Source organism: Cavia porcellus, unplaced genomic scaffold, assembly GCF_034190915.1.
Source record: "Cavia porcellus strain 051 isolate PalLab524CR breed Dunkin Hartley unplaced genomic scaffold, mCavPor4.1 scaffold_29, whole genome shotgun sequence".
NCBI classification, from domain to species: domain Eukaryota; kingdom Metazoa; phylum Chordata; class Mammalia; order Rodentia; family Caviidae; genus Cavia; species Cavia porcellus.
The window spans coordinates 45,457,328-45,482,586 of record NW_026947512.1 but is presented as its reverse complement, the minus strand read 5'-3'; the positions used below and the strand labels follow the sequence as shown (position 1 = coordinate 45,482,586).

General features: G+C 49.0%; 1 protein-coding gene across 14 annotated transcripts in view; it reads right to left on the bottom strand.

Annotated features, from left to right (window-relative positions):
- Positions 1-25,259, bottom strand: part of Tacc1 (transforming acidic coiled-coil containing protein 1) — a 119,710-nt gene that overhangs the window by 70,875 nt on the left and 23,576 nt on the right. The window contains exon 1 of one of the 14 annotated variants that reach the window (XM_063240279.1): positions 23,411-23,751. The exons of 7 other annotated variants lie outside the window; for them this stretch is intronic. Coding sequence is in view for 6 of the 7 variants with exons in the window: in XM_063240273.1 (XP_063096343.1) it covers positions 23,411-23,487 (77 nt within the window). In the remaining variant the exon portion in view is untranslated. Of the gene's footprint in view, positions 1-6,107; positions 6,325-23,410; positions 23,752-25,259 lie in introns of those variants that run through there. 6 more of the 14 variants (XM_063240273.1, XM_063240274.1, XM_063240278.1 and 3 more) reach the window with 6 other exon arrangements.

Sequence of the window (25,259 nt, the reverse complement as noted above, 5' to 3'; positions counted from 1 at the left end):
TCCTGGCCTACGGAGCATGGACAAGCAAAGGCAGTCCTCAGGCTTCGGAACAAGCAAGTGACTCTGGCACTTAGAGCTAAGATCATTCAGGCAACAATGTGGAGGCAGGGAGAGAAGGCGCAGAGACAGGCAGACTTGCGAAACTGTGGTTCTCCTGGCCCCAAACTGCTTTGAGAAGAGACGCAGCTCCTCTCACAGTTATCAACAGGGTTGGAACTAATGCTCTTCTCCTTGGCTCCACCTGTTCAATAAGGATCAGCGCTTTGAGCAACTCAAGTGCAAGGGAATACTTTCACAACAGAAGGAACAGAAAATCACTGCTGTTTCTGACTACCAGTGAAACAAGAAAGATGCTATACTTTGGATTAAAATGTCCCCCAAAACTCATGTAACAGAAGCTTGGGTGCTGGCTGATGGGCTCCTGGGGTAGTGACTGGATGATGAGAGCTCTAACTGCATCACATGGATTAATCCACTGTTGAGATCATAATTTGATGGCATTATTGGGAGGGATGGAAACAGGTGGACCAGCTGGTCCTCAGACCCTTCCTCTGTTTCCTGGCCCCATGAGGTCAGGCATTTTCCTCTGCTGGGCCCTTCCGCTGTTATGTTTCTGCTCATGCAGGGGCATAAAAACAAGCAGCCACTGACCACAGACTGAGATCTCTGAGACCCTGAGCCAAAATAACTCTTTCCTTCTCAGTGGTTTTTCTCAGGAAGAGAACAGGAAGGGCCAGGATGGCCTGAGGGAATCACATAAAGAAACCACTGAGAAAACTGAAAGGTCAGGAGCACCGAAAAACCTGGGTGATTTATCTATTTTCTAATAACCTGAGAATTTGATAAGCCAAATACACAACTAATTCAACTAAAATAAAATGACAGATTAATTATGCTGTAAACAGAATTACCAGGCAGCTCTGAAGGGCTTACAAAAGTGCAGGCCCATCAGAAATTCAAACAGTTAATAGGCAAAGATGTCTAGGTGTCTCAGTGAACCCTCAGCAGCTCCCCCATGCTCCAATGGATGACTTTCTGAAAAAAGCTGGTTTTTGTTTTTGCTTTTTTTTTTTTTTTTTTTTTTTTTTGGTCATTTTGAGACAGCTTCACTGCAGTTCAAGCAAGCCTTGAACTCACTTCATAGCCCAGGCTGGCCTCGAACTCACAGCAATCCTCCTACCTCAGCCTCCTCAATGCTAGGATTACAGGTGCGCGCCACCACGCCCTGCTTTGAAGTTGTTTTTATCATTCCTATTTGGTGACAGGGGATTGAAGCAGAAAAGGCAAATTACTTGCCTGAAGGCACACAGCAGATTAGTGCCAGAAGGAACCGCATAACCCAGTCTCTTAACTATAAATCCAAAAAAAGCGGAACGCCTTGCCGGCCAGTCTGCAGCTTTCAAATCCCCCAGCTGTTCTCAGGCGGTGGCGGCTTCCTGTCCTGGCACAGGCTGCCAAGTCACGACTAGGAGCAGTACCTTGCTCTGCGGTTCAGAACTGTTGTTGCCTTGCTGCCCGCCCAGGAAGATGTGCTGATCTGCAAGGCAACGTTGCCACTAACAGCAGCTTAGCCTTGCCCGCGGGAGGACAGATGCTATCCTGGCTGTCTGTGACCTGCAGGCTATAATCACTCGGAGAACTGCAGTCTGCTGTCCACTGCCCAAACACACCCGCTGCAGGAGCGTACACTTAAGATGATGCTAGAGTAAAGCAGGCTGGGGGGATAGCTCAGCAGTGGAACAGTTGGTCACACATGAGCAAGGTCCCGCAGCACACTGAGGCAGGAAGAATATACTGAAGGCAGAGAAGCTCCTTTCTAATTTTTCAAAAGAGAGAAGTCACACATGTCCACTTTTTATACTTTTTGAGGGAAGGGGTACTGCAAATTGAACCCAGGGCCTTCACAATGAACTAGCCCTTTTTGCATTTTGTATTTACAGAAAGGATTTCTTTTCCTTTTTTTTTTTTTTCTTCGTCTTTTTCGTTTTATTGGTACAGGGGATCGAACTCTCAACTGCCTGCTTGCAAGGCAGGCGCTTATGCAGCTGTGCTAAACCCCCAGCCCCTCAGAAAGGATTTCATTAAGCCCAGGCTGGGCTTGAACTTGATCCTCCTGCCTCAGCCTCCTGAGTGCCACTGGGCCCAGCTCAGTTTATAGTCTTGCAGAGCTCCAGAAAGATGAACAGGGATCTTGATGGCATTTGCTGACCCATCTGTCCAGGCTCTGCTCTGGTGAACAACCGTTGTCCCACTGACCCTCTGATCTACTTAATCCTGTATCACAAAAGTAAATTTTGATTTCCCCCAAGGTCACGGATCAGACCCACAGCAGACCTGTCACACGGCAGAATTTTATGTTTATACTAAACAAATGTCATTGGATACTTGGTTCTAGGAGGTCCTGCCTGAGCACATACCATGCCTATGTCACTAACAAGAACTTCACTCTAGTTCTTTATACTAAGATGGGAGAAGCAGCCATTGACTGCAAAAGGCATAAACAAAGCAAGAGATCACTCTGTTTACTCCAAGTGAGGAAAGCAAGCCCCAAATCACCCCTCATTCTTCGTAACTGCCAAAAATCCAGGTGCTGCAAACAAGTAAACCAAAAACAAGCACAAAGATCCACCTAAAGTAGCAAGAAATCTTTAAATTTAGAAATAACTTCTATTTTAGTAGCTGTGTTCAGTCCTTCTGGCCCAATGAGAGCACGGCATGCACAGAGCCTAGCAGACAGTGAGGCCGAGCTCTGGGAGGGCGCATACTGATCTTAGCACCTCTTGCCCTCTTCTGTGGAACTCAGATTGCTTTTGAGCAGGTAGGAAGGGAGTCCCCTCCACATCCCAGGGGTTCACACACAGACCTCGGCCAAAACTACACAAAACCTCCTCTAAACAGTTTATGCATTTAAGTTTCTAATAAGGGAGGTTACTCTAAATGTGAAGTGTGTCTTTTCCTTTTCTGGCCTGGCTGGGGAAGAAGGGTAGAGAAGATGTGCGTTAAAAGGGGGTTTAAGAAACTTAGGAAATATAATATTCTTTTCCTGCAGCCATTTTATTCCCTCTCCTCTACCTCACCTTCAAAATAAAATAAATTTCCCTCATTTTTATAACACATCCTCCAATAACACACCCCTAGATTATCTGAGGTCATCCTCACGCCACACATTCTCTCTCACTGCAGAATATAGTTAGGAGACTACAGGTCCCCGTTTTTGATACAGGAAACTGACTGGGAAGCTGGAAAGCAGCAGATTGGGAAGGCAGCTGCAGGAACAGCAGAGCATCACTGGCAGGAGGGTGTGGGAGGAAGAGAACAAAACCGCACAGAGCTTCCCGAAATAAATCGTGACAGTCACTTCACCTGAACCCCTGCTCTGGGGATTTGGAGGGATGTGATTACAGTAACTCATGTTTATGACAAATAATTCTCAATTTCTGGAAGATTATAAAAAAAGGAAAGGGAGCTAAGAAGCAACCCAGGATGCAATATGAAACCTCCTGTAATTCCAGCTTACAGCTCCTCAAGTGATTGTTAACTATCACATACTGGTCCTGAAACGACATGCGTGTGAAATGTAAGGGAAGTTTTTAACGTCCCTGTTAAAATACAAAGTAGAAAAAGGGGGACACTTATTTGGGGGGGGTCTCTGTGTTAAGAAATGTAGCTCAGCAAAATACGCGCCTGCGGGCACAAGGTCCTGAGTTTGATTCCTGATAATTCCTGATACACAAAAAAAAAAAAAAAAAAAAAAAAGGAGGAGGAGGAGGCAGAGGAATGTAAACTGGGCATAACTGTGCATGCCTGCAATCCCAGCTCCTCAGGAGGCTAAGGCAGGCAGATCACAAACTCAAGGCCACCTCAGGCAACTCAGTGAGACCCTGTTTTAAAATAAAAAGGGCTAAGGATTTACAGCTCAGTGATAGAGCACTTGTCTAACATGTGCAAGGCCCTGGCTTCCATCTCCAATTACATAAAAGGAAATAAATGGTTTTTAGTTATTTTTTGTGGTGCTGGTGATCAAACCCAGGTCCTTGTCCAAACATTCTACAACTGAGCTACACCCCAGACCCTCAAAAAATTTTTTAAAAATCCAAATATGAACATATCACTCATTTTCTTCAACAGCACATATAAGCTCTAAGACCAGCTGAATTAGTAGAAAGACTAGCACTGTTCCAAACTGATAAAAATAATATTGTAAAGATTAGGATATTATCTGTTTGTTTGAGACAGGGTCTCACTATACAGTTCAGGCTGGCTTTGAATTCACTATGTAGCCCAGGCTGGCCTTGGCCTCCCAAGTGCTGGGATGACAGACCTCTACCACCACACCCAGCTATCCAATTAACTTTTAAAGTATTATGGTTTCAGTTAAAAATTTCTAGAGTGTGTTTCTTAGAATTTTTAATATTTCTCAAAAACTCATCTGGAAAGATATGCTGGTGAACATATTTTAGATTCTTTTACCCCTCTCCCCAATAACTAAGAATTAAGAAAGAGATAGTCTTATTACGTATTAAAACACAACTGTGCAAAAATAGGCAGACTTTTGTTCAGCAAAGCAAAATAGAAAGCTCAGAAAGGGCCTCCATAAAATATAGGCATTTATCACACAATAAAGATGTTACGACAGAGAAAAAAAACAAAGATTATTTGATGAATGGTTGGAGAATAACTGATTGACAATGAGAAACAAGGCAAACTAAAGCCATACCTCAGAGCATAAACCAAGATAACTCCAGATGGAGTGGGTGGCTAAATAATAAAAATCAAGTCACGGGGAGAAAACAATGTAGAAGCAACAGAATCTGTCGGAGCACACTAGGAAGGATGGCGGTCCAACTCAGAAGTAATTAATAAAACCACAGACAAAATAAAGACTGCCACTCTGGCTGCCTGAAACAGCAAAGCCTCTGAGTGTGTGCCTTCAAGTTAAAAGGCACGCAAGCCCGGGGAAGAAAGGTTAGCACAGCTATCACCTTAGACACTCGGAACCCCAGGGGTCACCCCAGCCCAGACAGAGAAGGGAACAACCATGACTGCTCCCCCTTGTGCTCCCCATGAACTGTCTCATTCTCTCATTTAAGCCCCACCTCCTTACCCTATGAGGAGCCTCCTATGGATTGGGTGGGGATGCTGCCACCTAACCCAGGCCTTACACACCGTTAGGCCTTTAAAACAGAAAGACAGGCAGGCATGGTGATGCACACCAGTAATCCCAGCACTCAGGGATGGCACAGGCAGAAGGGTTACAAATTTGAGCCAGCCTGGGCAATTTGGAGACTTAATGAGGCCTTGTTTTAAAAATAAAGATAAAAAGGCCGAGTGTGGTGGTGCACACCTGTAATCCCAGCACTCTGGAGTCTGAGGCAGGAGGATCGATGTGAGTTTGAGACCACCCTGGGCTACAAAGTGAGCTCATGGCCAGCCTGAACTGCGTAGCGAGACGGTCTCAAAAAAGGCAAATACATAAATAAGTAAAATAAAAAGGCTGGGGATGTAGGTCAGTGCAAAGTCAGGGCCTTTGCACTGACCTACATCTGATTTGGCAATCCCCAGTACTGCCAAAAATGGGAGGAGGCAGAGACAGAGAGAGACATAAAAACAACAAAAGTAGGTTATGTGGGCTACATTTTCAACTTCCACAACAGGGATCACCGATTTGGGCTAAGCAAGTTTCAGATGCCCTGCGCTCCAGCAGCTAAATGTGGAAGGCCACCTTTGCACATATTTGCATCCGGCCTTCTCTTCTTCCCCATGGGCAGCCCAGCTCCCTGCCAGGTGGGACTAAAGATTAACTTCCTGATTTAAAAGTGAAACCAATAGAAGAATCTTCAGGTTCAAGGAAATTCCAGCCACGGGGCTCCTCACGTGCAGGGTGAATGCAGCCCTGCTGGAACGTGACATAGGGAGAAGGCCAGGCTGGAAAGCTCCAGACTGGTCCCAAGCACTAGGACAGGGAAGGAGGTGGTGACCACAGGCAGTGGGAAGAGGGAGGGGAGGACAGGCTCACCCCAGGAAGGGGCCTTCTCGGGGGCTCCAGGGGCCCCGTCTAGTGCCTGGCTAGTGACCTTCGTGAACCCTCACCCAGGGGAGTTGCCTACCTGTTAGGCCAGTGCTGGAGAAAAGGGGTTCCCGGGGACTGCTCTGACACAGATGAGAGGCTCAGAGACATCCAAGACAGCCAGAGTGAAGATGCACTTCCGTGGGAGGCATAAAAGGACCTGTTTACTGCCTCGCTCTCTTTTCGTTTCTTTTTTCTTTTTGGTATCAAACTGACAGCCTCATGCTTGCCAGGCAGGTGCTTGTGCCACTAAGCTACCTCCCTCCCTCCTACCACCTCTTTAGATGGGCTGCAGTCTTCTGGGATGCTTTCTTCTGGGGATTTCTTTTTAAAAACAATGCTAAAGGGGCAAACCACACTAACAAGATGCACCTTGCAGGTAGGCACACAGCAGGGGTGGCCCCAGGGCACCCCAAAGAGGGCCCCTTCCTGGGGTGGGCACAGCTTGCACAGGCCTGACTGTGTGAAGCAGGAAGTGTAAGGGCTGGGGGAATCCCAACCTCACCATCTCCTCTCTCTAACTCCCCCTCAAGCTCCCTCCCACCTCCATCACCTCTGGATTGAACTCAAGGCTTGCATGGGCTGGGCAAGCTCTCTATTCCTGAACCACAACCCAGCCTTTTTTTAGAGACAGAGACTCACTGAGCCACCCAGCCTGGGCTCAACTTTGCAGTCCTCCTGTCTCGGCCTCCCAAGTAGCTGGACCAACAGGCGTGTAGCACCATGCCTGGTGGGGAATGCTCTTAAAGAAAAATGCAGGGACCAGGGATTTAGCTCAGTGGCGTAAGCACCTACCTGGCAAGTGCTGGGTCATGAGTTTCATCCTTGGTACAAAAAAAAAAAAAAAAATAGAGAATGAAAGAAAGAAAGAAAAATGCAAACAGACTCCATGAACACAGTACCGGGTTCTCCCTGGAATCTTACGAAAAGGCCCGCATAAGTGAGGGGCCTGGAATCAGCTTCATGGTAAAGTCAACACTGTCCGGAGGGCAAAGAGATGCTCATGGCTCTGAGGTGGTCCAGCTGGCTCCACACCAGCAAGTGAGCACTAATGTACAGGGTGGGGGTGTCTTGCAGCCTTGTCTATCTTCTCAGAAGAGTGATATACATTCACTGTGGACACCTGTCAAGAGGCACCCCCTTCACAGACCATGAAACACAGGCCAGGGCTCCACCAGCGGTAAATACACACAACTTAATCACTAAAAGAGGGAAATGATGCTGCTTCTTTGCACGGGGTGCACCAGGGGCTTTGACTCTGAATCCCTGCATAAGCAAGTGGTCCAGCAAAGCCCCCGCCCACTGTTTGCTGCTTCCTCCGAGCACTGGCTGGGAACCCGGCTGTCCAGCCAGTGGCTGTGTGGCCTGGGACTCTGCCCTGACCCAGGGGACGTAAGCCTGGGCGGAGATTTGAGACAACATCTTTAGGAAGAAAACTGCTTCTCAGAAGAATAAACACACAAGGAGACATTCCACACTATTGGCTGTTTGAGAAATGCAGATGAAATCAGCACTGAGATTCCATCTCTATCCAGAAATCATAGCTGTTGCCAAGTAATCCACAGTAAGAAATGCTGGTAAAGCCCGAAGGAAACGGGAACTCTTCTGCGTTACTGGTGAGAGTGTAGCCTAGTGCAACCACTGTGGAGCTCAGTATGGTGGCTCCTCAAAACGCTAAAACCAGAAACTCCGTTCAACCCAGCTAGTCCTCCTCCAGGTGTCTTCCCTAGAGTTAAGACATTGCATTTCAGTGACCCACGCACAACCATCTTCACAGCAGCACGGCTCATACCAGTGAAACGCTGGAAGCAGCCAGTATGTCCACAGCAGACGAACGGATAAGCAAAATATGGTGTTTATACAGCACGGAGTACTACTGTGCCACAAAGAAGGCTAAACGTCAGCCATCTGTGGGAAAATGGGTGCACTATGGGAACATAATGTGAAGTGAAACCAACCAGACACACAAATTTAAACACTGCACGGCTTCTGCTCTATGAGAAACCCCAAGTATGAATAAAGAGCAAAATAAAAGATAATAGGAAGTAAGAAGACAGACCCTTCTCAAATGGAAAGAGACGAAGGGATGAGGGGGAAGGAGGGGAGGGGGAAGGCCAAAAAGAGAATTACGGTGTGGTGTGGTCCACGTAACTACTTTCACTGGGAATGTAAATGTTATGTAGAGCGAACCCGTACCAGTAAAAAGTAAAAACTTTAACAACAACCCCTCTGCGTCCTTCTCCTGCTAAGGTGAAAGTGCAGACCACCCCTGGGAGACAGAGAGTGAGCAGACAGACAGAACTGGTGCCAAGCTGGTATGCTGCTCACCGCCTGCGCTCTGTTCCCTCTCTCTGCGTGGGAACTGAACCCAGGCCTTCACATCCAGCCAATCTCTCAGCCTGTTTTTAAATTCCGATACAGGGTCTTTCTCAGTTGCTAAATTGTTTGGGCTGGGCTAGAACTTGCAGTTCTCTTGCTTCAGCCCTGGAGAGTGCTAGGATGACAGGTGCACACCTCTGAGCCTGGCCAACCACAGATGCTTTGTTAACAAAATACTTGTGCATGTCCACGTGTTCACATTTCACAATGCCAACTCTGCCAGCCTGTGCTATGCACTGTCAAATAGAATGGCATCCTCCCACGGCATGCTCTTGTGCAGCTTGCATGAGTTTTACAAGCAATCAAGTGAATAGGTAATTTATAAACTGTCACAGGTGAAATGCACAGAGTCTGAGAGTGGCAGTGTTTCCCGTCAAGAGAAAACAGGGAAAGAGGAAGCTCCACTTCCAGGGAGGGTGACCCAGCGACAGACGGGTGAGGAGGAGCCAGGCACTGGGGTTGGGCCCAGGGACCTGTAGTTGAGGTCGAAGCCCGTGTGTCACAGGCCTGGTCCCAGCCGGTGGAGCAGGGGGAGGTGATGGAGCTTAATGAGGCGGTAGAGCAGAAGGAAGGATGGCCATAGGGTGGGGTCTGGAGGTGAATTCCAGGGCACAGCCCTCTCCTCCCTCAGCCCAAAGCAAGAGGCCACTGACCATGGATGGAACCCTGAAACTGTGAGCTAAAATAAATCTTTCCTCCTTATGGTTGCTCATCTTGGAGATTGTGTCAAGTGACAAAAAGCTGATGGGCTCATTAAGGGTCACTGTCACTGAAAAAATGAATTTTGGGCAACACAGAAAAGTTCAAAGAAAGAGAATAAAACTAACCCAGTGACTTGCCTTTGATAAATAGCCACTGTTAAAATGTTGGTGAACAATACTATTTTTATCTTTTCAAAGCACTTTATACATCTGGTATCAATCTGTTCCCATTTTCCAACTTATGACTTGGCTTAGAAGTAAGCTCCATGAACACAAAGTGCCTCATCTATCTTGTTCTGTCTGCTCCAATAACAGTGGGGGAATAAACAAGCAAAATTTTGCAAATGCCTCTCTTACATACACACAAATATGTATATAGGTGGATGGATTGAGCAACAGACACTTTACACAGGTAGGATTGAAATACATCTAATGTCTCCTGCAAAATGGAAGTTTTTTTTTACTGTTCCTTGTTTGTACTGTGATGTTAGGCTCCGTAGAGGAGAAAGAGGGAGACAAGGTGTGAGCTCCTGGTCCTGGTCGGCATCAGCCTCATCTCTCCTCTCCGCTGTGTAACACGCCCCCTCCCCATGTGTCTGTGCCCTGTGTGCCCGAGGTCAGCGCTGTACCTTCTCCTCTGCCTCCCTTACCCACCACACCCTGAGTGACTGTGACAGAGCTCGGCCACTAAAGCTGATGACAGCTCTAAGGGATATTTCTGGTTCTCGTCTGCCTCAGATGTTTACTTTCTGCACATAGCTCATGTCTCCCCTGCAGTTCTGGGCTATGTGGTTTAACTGTCCTGGCTCCAGCCCCTGCTCTGGGTGCAGAGCCGCGAAATGACTCAGGCCTGACCGCCGGAGTGCCCATTCTGGTGCCTGCCCACATCCCTGGACAACACTGGACTGAGCCAAGGACACGAGACCCAAGCCCATCTAACTATGTCTCCGGTGTCCTGGATCAAAGCTAGGGCCCAATGGCAGGAGTCCCAAAAAGAGCCAGCATCACTGGGGGGAGATATGCCACAAGTTGACCACCAGAGGCTCTCATACAGGGCATGTCTTGTAGTAAAAAGTGTCCCCTAGTGAACTGGCAGGCAGGGGCTCTAGGGTACAGGGCAGAGACCACTTCAGTGGCATCAGTGGACTCTATGTGCACAAATACAACTTTGGGCCAAGCGGGGAGGTGCACTTGATCACCATGAGTTCAAGGCCAGCCTGGACTACACAACCCTTCCCTGTCTCAAACAAACAAACAAACAAACAAATCACACACACACAAAAGAAAAAGAAATGTAACTCTGCACTGCATTAGCCAATAAGATGGGCATTTTTACTAGTCACTGGCCTCTTCCTCTTGGCTTGATAACTCCTTGATCTAAGATGCTGTGCTGGCCAGACATGGTGGCACACACCTATCATCCCAGCATTCGAGGCTGAGGCAGGAAAATTGCCGTGAGTTGGAGGCCAAGGTGGGCCACACAGTGAGTTCCAGGCCAGCCTGAAGAGTCTCTGTCTCAAAAGGGAAAAAAAGACAGAGAGAGGGAAAAGAGAAGAAGGAGAGAAAAGAGAGGGAAAGAGGAGGAGAGAGGACCAGGGTGATGGAGGGGGAGGTGCAGAGGGGGAGGAAAGGGAGGGGCGGAGAGAGAGAGGGGAGAAGAGGAAGGGGGAGGAGAGGCGGCAGCTGTGTGGAGCCACCAGTAGCCTCGTTTCCTGGCCCCAGGTGCCAGGGACAGAAATCGAGGCAGTGTGGCCCCATTCCTGTGCTGGGGACATCTGTCGGGCCCCAAGCTGCCTGTGGGAGTCCTGCAGTCCCTTGTTCTCGCCAGCACCGGCAAGCACTGCGTTGAAAGATGGTCCCTGATTCTCAGAGATCTTAAATGACTCCTCGTGCCAGGGTCTTTCTTTGGCCCCCCCGAGAAGCTACTGTTTTCCCCCAGCTTAGATGCCGAGCTTGCCTTGTCTTCGTCACCCCTGCCCTAGCTACGGGCACCACTATGAACGGCCCGGGAACTGCTGGCCTGGCTGAGACAGCTCCACAGCTCCAGGCTGGGTGATGCAAGTGCCAGATGCTTGCTTTGACCAAAAAAGGAAAGGCAAGCTGGGCCTCCAGAGGAGCTTGGGCTTGGCCAGTAGGGAGGCTTCGTGGGTGGGGAGGGGCACATACGTGTGCCTGTGTGCATGCGTGTGTGTGTGTGTGTGTGTGTGTGTGTGTGTGTGTGTATGGTGCAGAGGGCTTGGGGACTTGGGACCCGAGTGTTGGCTGCACTCCCCAGGCCACGATGAGACTGCCCTGACTCAGCCTCCCAGTCTTTCAAAGGCCCCAGGAGGGTCTACGTGGTGATAGGAGGCAGGCAGACACATGGGTCCCATACACAGAGCACCCAAACAAGGCCACCGCACACACACCTCAGGGAGGCGGGCTCAAACCATACATGGTGACATACCACCTCCACGGTCCCATGCCGAGTCACTCACACACACACACACACACACACACACACACACACAACTCTCGCGTACACCACAGAATCACATGTCTTCCCTCAGAGGTCTCTGACACCTCCACACACAGTCACATACACAAGCTACCCCCACATGCAGAGTGTGCTTCTGTCTGGCTGCCATCACCCCCTGCACACCCTCCACACCCCTCTGGCTCATTCGGCACCCACCTCACACCTTCCCTTCCCACCTCCCTAACCACTCACTCCCACAGGGGCACAAGTGCAGGCTGTGTGCAGATACCCAGGGGGCAAGAGCAACAGGTGCTTCAAAAGAAAACAGTGACCGAGTGGCCGGCTGGGAAACACAAGGAGAAACTTTGAAGCACAAGGGTGCCCAAAGAGTCGGTCCAGTGAGTGCTGGAAATCTTAGGGTTTTGGTCACCAAACAATATTGCTAGTCTTGGGTAACTCCAGACCTAGAATAACTTCATTTTTTGAGCCAGGTCTCACTATACTGCCCAGGGTGGCTTCGAACCTCTGGATGCAGGATCCTCCAGCCTCAGCCACCTGAGAAGCACGCACTCCAAGCATGCAGTTAAATAACTCATTCTTCTGAATGAGGAACCAACATTCTGCTGGCGTGGGGAAGAAGCAGTCTCCACATTTCCAATCTGCATGAAACCTTCGCAGTGGTGGTGCACCCCTAGAATCCCAGCACTACGGGAGGTCGAGGCAGGAGAATCAAAGGTTCAAACCCAGCCTGGGTGACTTACTGAGACCCTCAATTTTACTTTTAAATAACACTTAAAAAGGGCTTGAGGTGTAGCTCAGGGTTATAGTGCCCCTGGGTTGTATCTATAGTAACACACACACACACACACACACACACACACACACACACAGAGGCAACCTCTTCTGTAGGACACATTTGCCAGCCAGGAGCTAAAAGGCCACCAGAGGGCACCAGAAAGTTCTGTCATGCATTCAATTAGCAAACATTTTAAAGAATGTCTTCAAAATGTGTACTCTATTAAATACAAAAAGTCACAAGAAGCCTCTCTGCCTCCTACACAGGATGCTTCTGTTGAAATCAGAGCAGTGATTATCACTAAAAAACTATGAACAGTTTAAAGAACAAAGAGGATTCCCTGCTTCTTTAAGGGCACAAAAAATACTCTGAAACATGCGATCTGGAAGAGTAAAGAAAAACCACACATCCCTAAGTCGCAGGGTCCTAGCCAGCAGAAGCAAAAAGTATAAAAATCTACCTCCACCGTCTTCTAGGCTGTTTTCTTTTTTCCTGCTCATAACTCAAGTTGTATCCGAATGCTTTCTCATCTCTCCCCAGCCTGCAGCCTTGGTTGGCCCCGGGCCAGCCTAGGCCAAAAGAGCGGGCGAAGGCGGGTGCTCCCTGGCGGCAGCCTGGAGAACAGCCCCTTCCACCTGGCAAGCAGCTGCAGGGAGGCAGAAAACAGGAAGAGGCCACTCCAGCGCCGCCGGAGATGAGAGACCCGAGACCCGCCTGCCCGTCCCTCTTCCTGCTCACTACTGCCACGCAGTCCCCAAATCTGCGCCCACCTCTCCATTTCAGCCTTGTCCCTGGGGAATCTGCCTGCCTGCACTTTGGTTATGGACTGTAAAGGAGACCTGTGTTATTCAGGATGAGGCTGATGTCTTCATAATTAAGGGCACTGGGCTTTTATTAGGAAGCGCAGTCCTAGAGTTTGCAGCCCCAGGGCGTGCACAGGCCCACTAAGGGCAGGGCCCCAGCAGTGTCTCCCCCCACCCCCGGCGTGTTCCCCGTGCTTTGTTCTCCCACCGTGAAGTCGCTTCTCAGCGGCCCCAGGACAACAGCTCTCAATCCTCCATACCTGGGAGCCCTGATCGGGCTTCTTGATGCTAAGTGGATCACATCTGATAAAGCTTTTAATGACAAAAGATGGGTGAACACTGCCGGCTTCACATGCACACTTGCACAGAAGTACTGCAGCCCGAATATAATTTTTCTCCATGCTGGAGCTCGCACCCAGGCCCCTGAGCATGCTGGGCAAGCACTCCAGAGCACAAGTTGACCAATGAAGAGCTCGAGGGACGGAGGATAGCTCAGCACCTGCCTAACAAGTATGAGGTCATGAAGTTGAGTCCCAGCACCAAAATGAAAACCAAAAAGAGCCTGAGGGTCTTCCGAGGTCAGTGGATATACAGGGCTGAAAAGGCAAAGGAAATGTAAGCTTCCCACTTTCTTATATTGCCAGCCTCCCTAGCTTTTGTTTTCTCAAACCAATACTTAAGAACATTTCCATGTAGCCATAGAAACACAACATTTTGCAGTTGTTAGGGAAAGTAAGACTCAAAGACAAAAATAATTCAGGAGAAAAACCCTTGAGAGGCTGTTGTAGTCAGGACTTGAAAGGGAATAGATTTAAGAGAGGCACATAATTTAGAGGATTATTCTATACTCAAAGAGTCAAATGCAGAAGAGATCTGTCCACAAATTAGAGATCCAAAGAATCCAGCTGCAGGCCTGGATCCCACAGCACTGTCCTGCATGAGTCCAGCTGGAGCCCAAAACAATGTCTCATGTAAAACAAAGTCTGAATCAAAGGTCTGTGCTGAGAAGGCCCGAAAGCCAGTGGTGGAAGCTAGGAAGTCTGCACCAGTGGGATGAAGGATCTGTGCCAGCAGGCTGAGTGATCTGCACCAGAACCAAGAAGCAATGCTCAAAGGACCAGAGCTCCCCCAAGAGAACCACAGTCATCCTCAGCGACAGGGAAGACCTGAACTCCTCCAATGATAACAGCTGAATTCATATCAGGAAGCCAGCATGACAAGCTTCTCCAGGAAGATCAACAGCACAACGTCATCCCCTTCAGTTCTGCTATTACGCCATTGGCAACAATCCTCAGGTGAGCCATGCACATCCAGCACCACGCTGATTCAGTTCCGCTGGGTGTTACAAGTTGACCATCAGTTAACCCACCACAGTATATGGTATTTACCTACAGGATGGGCTGGACAGCACTTTCTCAAACATCTGCCTCCCTGGAACTATGCTATCAGTAAGAAAAGAGCCATAAAAACCCCTTTCCAGATGGGTAAGCAGTAGCCTCTGCTGGTTAATGAGTGCCTGGGAACCAGGTCCACTTTGGAAACGCCTAGTAACCTTGTCTCCTGGTTGCGCCCGTTTCTTCAGACCTGGATCCACCCTATCCCAGCTCCCCATTTCTGAGCTCAGTGACCTCAGCCTCTTAACTTTTCCAGGCCTGTCTCTTAAAAAGTAATATCTACTTCACGGGGTCCTGGCAAAGGTAAAATAGTCATAGATAGGTTTTGGCAACGGTTGACACTCTTAACTTTTTTTTTTTTTTTTTAAATAGGGTCTCACACTGTAGTCCAGGCTGGCCTCATCCTCACAGCGATCCTCCTGCCTTAGCTTCCAGAGTGCTGCGATTACAGGCATGTGCCACCATGCCTGGCTCGACTTTTCTATAATGTGCAGATATGTCTTTTCATGTAGAGAAATATATGAAAATGTTTATCACTAAGGGATATGTGTCCTAGAGCAGTCTTCAGAGCTATTGCTATACAGCAAAGCATCTTTTCAAGATTCCTGGGAGCCTTCACCCTGACCAGTGACACGCTGGTTGTCAGGCTTTTACAGGGACACACAGTATGAAACGGATACTGGGTTTCTCAGAAACAGAGCTATCCCACTTTCAGAAAATAGGCATCACTCGGAGATCCGCGCCATGTTGGAACTTAGGACGCTGGGAAGCAAAGCAAGCACCTCCCCTCCCTGGTAATCGGTGGCAGTGTGGCAGACTGCGGCCCTCCAGGGGGAGAACCAGCAGCACTCCTGAGATCCATACCATGTTGGAACTTAGGACACTGTGAAACCAAACAACCAGCCTGCCTCCCTGCTAAGCAATAGTGAACCTACTGGTGCACGGCCTACAGTCAAATATCCCACTTCCCCTACCCCCCTTACCCTCTCCCCACCGCCCATTAGCAAATGGGAACCAGAAATCTGAGCATCTCCTGGGAGGCTGACCATAGCAAATAAGGGGGACTTCCTTCTACCATCTCTTTGAAGGCAAATATTTTTATTACTGTTTTGCTCTTTTCTGATTAATGGTACTGCTCTATTCAATATCCTGTTTTGATAAGTTCTATAGTGTTCTGTATTTCATCTCAATTTGATATATGTGATTGAAAGAACAACTATTATAAAGATAACAGAATATACTGTGATACCTATTACTGTTATCCCGGTAACCTGCTGTGAAGTTCTGTACCAATTTCACTATACAATCTTAATTGGCTTTATTCTGTCTTGTCCTGTTGTATACTTTCAAAATAAAATAAAAAAAAAATAAGAAAATAGGCATCACTCTACAAAGTGCCTAAGTGGTAATCCCATCCCCACCAAAACTTGGGTTGAAATCTAATCCCTACTGCAAATTATTAAAAAGTGGGTCACTAGGTTAGAAAGGAATAGCCACCCAGGCGTTCCCGGACTAGCATGTCAGTGAGTTACCTCCCTAGTCAGTCTGTCATCAAAGCAGGTTTGGCCCTGCCTCTCGGAAGCCCTTCACCATGTGATGCCCTGTGCCAGCCTGGAACTCTGCACATGCTCACTTACCACCTCACCAAGTGGGGCTGCCTGAACTCAAGATTTCCCACCTTGTAAAACTGTAAGTTGAATCAGTGTCTTTTCCTTATGAATTACCCAGTGTTAGGAATTCTGCTGTGGAACAGAAGGCAGACCAAGGCAAGTCTCAGCTTTAAGCAAGTGAACAGCATGCCACATTACAAATCAACAAAGGTTAAAGTGAAGTGCGGTGTTGAAAGGGAAAGCCTAGCCCACTGCTATGGTGCCTGGGTTGAACCCTGAGGTGCAGAGTGAATACCCAGGTACCCCCCGCCCTTCACTGAGCCCCCAGGAGAGAGCACTGCCCAGACAGAGGGACCAGAGGCCTGGCTGGAGCGGCCTGGGAAGGAAGCCACCTCTCCAGCCCATCCGGCCTCCCACCCCACACCAGCACCTTGCCTTTCCTCAGAGGTGACAGCCCCACATGGCCGGCCAGCCTTTACTACCTCCCTTCTCCAGGACCCACTCCCTGACTCTCCTCACCTGCCAAGTAGCTCAGCCTCCAAGAGGGGCTTCTTCCCTGCCTGCCCCTGCCCAGCTCACCACGCAGCCTGGTGCCTCCCAGTCTCCTGCTGCCTGGCCTGTCCACACCTGGGTCCTCTGAATGCTCAGGGCCCAGAGGTCTGGTGCACAGCAGGCTCTCCGCAGACAGACAGGGATGCGAAGTCTGGCTGGAGTGGGGTAGGGAGAGCAGGTAAGGAGCATTTCTGGTGTATGGGAGCCACTGAAAGCAGTCCTCTCAGGCAAAGCTCGCTGCCAGCAGCCAGAGGGAAAACACCAGAAAGGGAGGAAAGGGTTTAAAAGGAAAGTATGTGTGTGTGTGGGGGGGGGGTGTCATGGTGACACAGAGCTATAATCCTAGCACTTGAAAACTGAGGCAGGAGGATCTCCGTGAGTTTGAGACCATCCTGGGCTACATAGTGAGACCCTGTCTCAAAAAAAGAAAAATGAAAACAAAACCGACAAGCAACAAAGACCCTGTCTCAAAAAACTAAAATAAGTAAATAATAAAAACAAAAGAAAAATCCTCCAGCAATCCCATTTCCTGATTTCAAAACTTATTACTAAACTACAGTAATCAAATTAGTATGAAACTGACAGGAGGATAAATGTACAAGACAATGGAATACAGTAGACAACCTAGAAAGGAGCTCTCATCTAAGAGGTCAATTGTGTCTCTACAAGGGTGCCAAAACCATTCACAGGGAAAGCGTAATTAATCTTCTCAACAAAAGTGCTGGGAAGACTAGATCTAACTGCAAAGGGATGAGGGTGGAGCCTCACCTCCACCACATATCAGCTCACGACCGACCAGGGATCACCCTTGGGAACCAGAACCCTAAAAATGCTTAGCGTAAGACATAGAGGAACTGCTTCCTGACACTGGATGTGGTGGGGACTGCTTGGATGTGACATCAAGCACAGGAAACAAAACTAAAAACCGATAAGCTGGACTTCATCACAATTTTAAACATATGCATCGAAGGGCACCATCAAGTGGTATAATGGAATAGAAAATATTTGCAAATCATGTATTTGGTAAGGGATTAATATCCAGAATATGTAAGGAACACCTATAACTCAAGAGGAACCTAATTCAAAACTAGACAAATGAGCCAGGCATGATGGGGCATGCCTGTGATCCCAGCATGCAGGAGGCTGAGGCAGGAGAATCACCTCATGTTTAAGGCCAAACTGGGCTACATAGTGAGACTGTGTCTAAAAAAAAAAAAATAGCCAAAGGACTTGAATAGACATTCAAATAATACTTAGAAACAGCCAGTAAACACAGGAAAAGATGAACCTACATTTATCAGAAAAACAAGGTAATCTCTTCACACTCATTAGGACAGCTATGTACAAACAACAAAAAATCACAAGATGAGGAGCAACTCAAACACCTGCCCATTGCTGGTGGGAATATAAAATGCTATTGAGTGGTGGGAAACAGATTGATGACTCCCAAAAAGCTGAACATAGATAGAATTATTATGACTCAACAATTTCACTCCTGTACAAACCCCCAAACTAACAGCAGAGTCTCACATACTCTTTTGCACCAGTGTTCACGGCAGAATGAAACAGGAAAGCAATTCATGCCCATCCAGGTGAGTGGGTGAACAAGGTGGGGCACCCCAATATTATTCGTAGACTCCAGCAAAGATGAACTCTGGAAATACAGTGCCAAGTAAAGTACGCCAGATACAAATGGGAAACCTGTGTGACTCTGCTGCCACCAGTCACTTAGCATAGGTACACAGACACAGGGAGGCCAAGGGTTTCCACAGATTGGGCTGGGGGACTCACTGTTTAGTGGGTACAGAATTTCTGCTTGGGGTGATGAGAAGTTCTGTTCTTTGTGTGTGAGCCTGGGTGCCCGTGTGTGTGGATGTGTAGTACTGGAGACTGAACCCAGGGTCTCATGTGTGCCAGGCAAGCACTTTGCCAATGACTGCGCTGTATCCCCAGCCTTTTTTGAAGCAGGGTCGTGTTAAGTCGCCCAGGGTGACAGCTGTGTCTGGATGTCCCCCTACAGTCTCATGCACTCAGAGGTGAGGTGTTTCCGGCTGGATCTGGACCGTGCAATGCTGGGATTGAGGTCATGTGATTACTGAATCAGTCGCTGACTGGTTTGCAACCACTCTCAGTGGGGTAGCTTAGATAGAACATATAAAAGGGGCAGAAATAGGCTGCTACTGCCGCTAGCCTGCTTTTGCTGTCTTCTGCTGGCCGTGAACTCTGTGATGCCCCTGTCCCGAGCCACCCTGCCTTGGAACCAGCTGATTACAGACGGAAGCCTCTACAAATTGTGGACTAAATAAACCTTTTCTCCTTATCTCTAGGTGTCAGGTATTTTGTCTCAGCAACAAGAGAAACTTAAGACACCCAGGCTGGCTTCAAACTTGCAACCTCCTGCCTCAGTCTCCTGAGTAGAGGCAGGTGCCACAGTTGTACAATATTCTTTTCTTTTGGTTTTTAACTTTTTTTGTTTTTTAATCGGTACCAGGGATCGAACTCACGACTGTCTACTTGCAAAGCAGGCACTTATGCCGCTGAGCTAAATCCCCAGCCCCCTTCTAACTTTTTACTGTAATTAAGCCAGGGTCTTGCTATGTAGTGCTGGCTGAACTTTGAATTCACTATGTAGCCTCAGCTGGCCTCTGAACTCACAGCAACTCTCCTGCCTCAGCCTCCTGAGTAGCTGGAATTACAGGCATGTGCCATCATGCCTGGTTGTACAATACTCTTGATATTTCTGAACCACACTCTTAGAAATGGTTGAAGTGATGAGTGTTTATGCTATGTATCATTCACCACAGTGGGAAAATAAAAAGTGCCCACACCAGTCAAAAATAGGGTGGGCTTCATGGCCGGCAGGACGGCGCCAGCTCATGTCCTGCCCATGGGTTAATGACTCGAGCTCCATGCAGTCCCCCTGGCTGCTGACCAATCCGGCTCCAGATCACCCACTTCCCAAGCTCAGAATACCAGCAGCTGCACCCTTGGTTATTTTTTTCATTTAGCTTCTTGAGTTTCAATCTTGAAACATGTGCCAGGCGGGTGGGGCTGCGGGGAGAGACAGGGCGGGGGCACAGGTGGCCACTAAAAGCTAAGGGAGGCAAGGAAGGGACTGTCATAGCTGACCGTGATAAAGGCCTACCTTGCTTTTTAAGGACTTGCAGAGTGGGATTCTTCTTACCTTGCTGTCTTTTTTTGGCGGGGGGAGGGGGGGGGGCTCGGGCTGCTGGGAATTGGACCGAAGGCCTTCACACTGTGCTAGACCTCCACACACCCCCAAGCCCTTTTGACACAGGGTCTCAAAGCTAGGCTCCAACTTGTGATCTTCCTGCCTCAGTGTCCCAGAGTTCTTCTGGGCCTATAGATATGCACCATCACAACCTGTTTACCTGAGTAACTACCTGCATCACCCCTACGTCTAGAAGCCATGACAGCTACACTGAACACAGACACACAAATAACCCACTGGCCACACAATTCCAATCATTTCCTTCACCTGGCTTCACCAGGGATGGAGCCAACCAGCATTCCCTGGAACGTACACGTTTCTGTGTCTTTTTAACTATTGCCCCAACCTCAACGCTGCTCGGGCTTTTCACATCATATCCTGATCTCATTCACGGGGCAGAAGGGCCTGTGGCAAAACCACACACAACTTTGGAATCCACCCCCTCCCCACTAGGCCACTGACCTACTCCACTACACACCACATTCCAAATGCACGCAAAACCTGGCCTAAACATTTTACTAGTAAGCACTGACAACAGGCAGGTGTCCTGCATCCCAGGCAGAGAAACTAGAGAGGATTGAGGTGAATAGTTACGTACCCTATTCCCTTGAGAAGCCCAGACGCTGCTTTATGTCTTTCTTCGAAGTTTGCCACAAATTATTTACTACTTTTAGAAAACCCATTTGGACCATACTACTGGAAACGATCAACTAGGAAATAGCGGTTTCAGACATGTACACCAGATTACTGTATCTCCAAACATATTTCCATCCTCTGGGTAGTACAACTTTCTGGAAAAACAGAAAGTAACTAAAGAAAAAAATGAACTCACGTGGCCAGAGGTGGTGGTACACACCTGTAATCCCAGCATTCTGGGAGGCTGAGGGAGGAGAATCAAAAGTTAGAGTCTAGCCTGGGCAACTTAAGTGACTTAATGAGACTCTGTCTCAAAATTGAAATTTAAAAAAAGACTGAGAGCGCCCAGGGATATAGCTCAACAGCACAAGCACCTGCCTGACAAGCACAAGGTCCTGAATTCGATTCCTAGTACTGAAAAATAAAAAAGGCTGAAAATGTAGCTCAGTGTAAAGGCCCTGATTAGTACCTGATTAAGTGAATATGAAACACAAACTGAACATTCTGAAACATAATTCCTGTCCCAAAAGCACTGGCATGAATGCACTGTTCATGTGATTTTCACGTCTGTTGTTATTTTTTAAAGGAACAATAAATTCCAGAACTGCCACAGTGTGAGTAGGGGGAGGTCCTTGAGGTCGCCATTATCCATGACAGCCACACATCCGGCAGGAAGTCTGCAGCAAGCGCTGTCAGCACTGAATCCCTTCCTTCCTCGGACCTGGGAGAGACCTGCAGTCTGCGTGTCAGAACAAGGCAGAAGACAGGTAAAACACATACTTTTGCAATTATGGAATCTCATCTTTACAGGGTCTGTTACCTGCACACTCTGATAAGATGAATAAACCCACCACTGGCTATGCGCATTTATGCGGTTCAATTTGTTTTGTGACACTGGGGATTGAATCTTGGGCCTTGCACATGCCAAGCAAGAGCTTTGCCACTGAGCTACACCCCCAGGCCTATGTGCATTTCTGCTTGAGCCAGGGAAGGCTATATTCTGAGACCCATAGGTAGAGATTTATGTTGTTCACTTTTAGGCAAGGATTGCAGAACATATGCCGTACAGACAGAACGTCACTGGAGAAAGAGAATATTGCTAAGCCACTGGAAATGATGATTAACACCCTGAGAACCGATGCCTTGACAGCTGATAGTTTAACACCCTGACAGCTGAACCCTAGGCTTCACACAAACGGACTTCATTTCTCCAGCTCACTGTCAGCCAGCAAATTCTGCTACTCACTTTCCAGTTTCACATTGAGCCTGGCCACACATTCCCGGCTTTCAACTTCTATCCTTGACCAAAACCATATCCTGCACTACTCAGGGGAAAGCTGTGACCTATGAGTCACGTGCACTTGCTCTCTTGTCAGCCTACGAAGTAGGTATTATCATTCTGTTTTAAAACGCAGAAAATGAGACATCAAGACACTAAGGAAGGCGCAAGGCTCCAGCTGCTCTCTTCTTCCAAAACTCCTAACTTCCTCTGGCCCTTCTGTTCCCTTCTGTTTGTCTTTCTAAATAAAGGTTATGAACTCTGACAACTCCATCTTTCAGGTATTAAGCATTGCTAACTCAGATTTCTCCCTTATTGGGGAAAACTAAGGGGAGAAATTAGGTGGTGGTTTCCCAATTGAGATAAAAATTTGTTTCCTTGGACAGCCTGACTCTCGGATGGGAGGCAGCTCCATCATAAACTCATATTATATATATATATATATATATATATATATATATATATCTGGAGTTCTTGTGCACTTTCTAGCTGGATAAGTTATTTGATCTCTCTGAGCTGCAGTTTCCAGTTTCCGCACTGGTAAATGGTAATAAAAACAGGAACTAACCACATTGTTTGGAATTAAATGACAAAAGTATTTAGAGGCATTTGATACACCTTACATGTGCAATAAATCTCAGCTATCCTTAGCAGAAATATCCTACCTGAAATAAATTTACAGATTTTTTTTTATTAGTGCATGTTTGCAGTACATGCAATTAAATCTGGCTTTTGATCGTATGTAATTGTTACGAGGCACAAATACCACTTCTAGTATTTGGATACCCAGGAAGCTACTTATTAAAAAGCCCACCTTTGTGACTGGCCCAGCCTGTCCATGTGATGGGTGCGTCTTTCTTCAACTAAACAGTTCTGATACTTGCTGGATTAAAATAGATGCCTGGGCATGGCCTGACCTGCAAGACGCATGTCGTCTAGGATTTTGTTTCAAACATTTAAAACCTGAATTCTCAAAATAAAAATAAAATAAAATAATGCTTGGATTCTCAAGTGGTGGTCACCACGTCTCCCGTCTGTCAGGACACCTAACTCTGTGGCCCTGGGACTCCTCTGGAGCCCGTTTCCCCGCACAGTTTGCATTACAGTACTCAGCGTCCCTAATTGTTGCCGTCCCAGAACAAAAGCCTAATTGCTGCCGCGACAATGCAGTCCTTCTTCTGAGGTCATCGTGAAGCTCTGGGAGCAAACAAGAGGGGGAGTTCTCGGGAGCTACGGACACCGCATCCAAACTCCCGAACCTCGAGGCCACCGGGGCTGAGTTTCCCCCGGAGTCCGCGCCCCTCCGCTAGCTGCGCGCGGCAGAGGCTTTCGCGCCCTTTGGGCCGCGCACAGTTTCCCGCTGGACAAATCCCGAGAAAGCGGGGCCCGGGGCGCCCCTGCGGCCCAGGCTCGCGCGCTCGCGCCCTCGGCGACCCTCTTCCCTCCCGGACAGTGCCACGCGGCAGGCGACCCCGCAGCAGCCCGGAGGGATCTGGGACTCACGCGGTCTCCCGGGGTCTCGGGGTCCTCTCCCCGGTGGGCTCCGGGCCCCGGGGGGACTGCGAGTGGGCGCCTCCCATACTCGGAACCCGGCTGCGCTGCGCCGCGCCCCGCCTGTGCGCGACCTCTGCGGGGCCTGGCCGGCGCGCCCTCGGCGGGGACGGCAGGAGCTGAGAGCCTGGGCCCTGGCGAGTCCTCGACCGCTGCCGCCCGACAGGTGGAGCGAGCGACGCCGCCGTGCGCCGCGCCGGCACCTCGCGCTCGGACAGGCGGCGGCAGGAGGCCGGGCCGCCGCGGCGCGGTCGGCGACGGCAGGGGGCGGTGCGGGCCGGGCGGGACCGGGCTCCTCTTACAGGGGAGGGGCCTGCGCGCCGCCCGCGGTCCTGGGGCACCCGCGCCGGCCCGCCGCCCCGGAACCCACGAGCTCCGGCCGTCCGCCCCGCCGCCGGGTTACTTCGCCCTCGCCAGCCCCCGTCTGTGAGCAGGGGCGCGCGTGTTCTCACGTCAGACGTCCCCTCGGCCACGACGCCTGAGAAGCGAACTGTGTCCCAGCTTCGAGCCCGCTGCGGCCCGGCCTGGTGCCCTTTGCGGCCACACCTGCGCCTCCCGCCTGGAGCGCGCCGCCGCTGAGCCACGTCTGCAGCCTTCGTGTTCTGGAACTGCGTCCCGCTAAGGTGCCACGACGGACTCAGGCTCGGAGTACCGGCCACATCTCTTTTGTTATTCTCTCCCTCACTAGAATGCAGCTCCGTGAAGATACAATTGGCTCAGTTTTGTTGTTTGTTTTGGGGTTTTTCCCCCTGCCCCGTACTGGGGATTACACCCACGGCTTACAAACTGAGCTACATCTCTCCAGACCTTTTTTTATTTTGGACAGGGTCGCTGAATCCCCCAAAATGGGCTTCAACTGGCAAACCTCTTGCCTCAGCCTCCCTGAGTGCACAGACGTGCACCGCAGTATTTTGAGACAAGGTCTTCATAGCCTGCCCAGGCTAATCTGAAATTGTGTGTTCAAGTGATCCTCCTGCCTAGGCAGCCTCCTGAGAGGAGCTGGGGCTGCAGGCCCAACCCAGCACTAGCATGTGATGGTTAGCGGTATCAATGGCTTCTTGTCTCTGTATTCTAGCTTAGGGCCTGCCTCATGGTTTTAGGTACAACAAATACTTCCCAAATAAATGAATAAGCGACTGGCTAGTGTTGGACACGCGGAATTGTGTTCAACGTTAACTATTCCTGACTGGAAGTTACAGGAACATAAACTGGTATGCAGCTACATTTTAATTTTTGCAGAAAACACAACCTAGGGGCTGGGGTTTTAGCTCAGCGGCATAAGCGCGCCTGCCTTGCAAGCAGGCAGTCGTGAGTTCGATCCCCGGTACCGATAAAAAGGAAAAAGACCAAAAAAAGAAAGAAAGAAAGAAAAAGAAAACACAACCATGCTTTTTTTTAGTAACAGTTACTGAGCTCTCTTTGGTGTCTGTCCTCACTCCAGAGGTCCATGGAAGCCCTGCAAGCACAGTACCGGGGACGGGAAAATAAGTATTAATTAGCAGTACATGATGAGATGGTAGTTGAGGTTTTTGTGGGAAGGATTTCAAATAGCTAAAGAGAAGTGGACTCCTGGCAGATAATCTTTTCTTAAAAAAAAAAGTTCAGATTCTCACACAGCCTGTCTGGAAGGCTGTGGCCATGGGACTGAAGCCCGGTGATGGTACAAACACAACCCTGTCAGAACCAGGCTCCCTCCACAACAGTGCTCAGCTCTCTGAGAGAGAGGGTTTCCTCCCCAGTGGGTCCTTCCGGGGAAAGTGGGAGGGAAGCTGCTGGAGGAGGCCAGGAAGGGGAAAGCTGG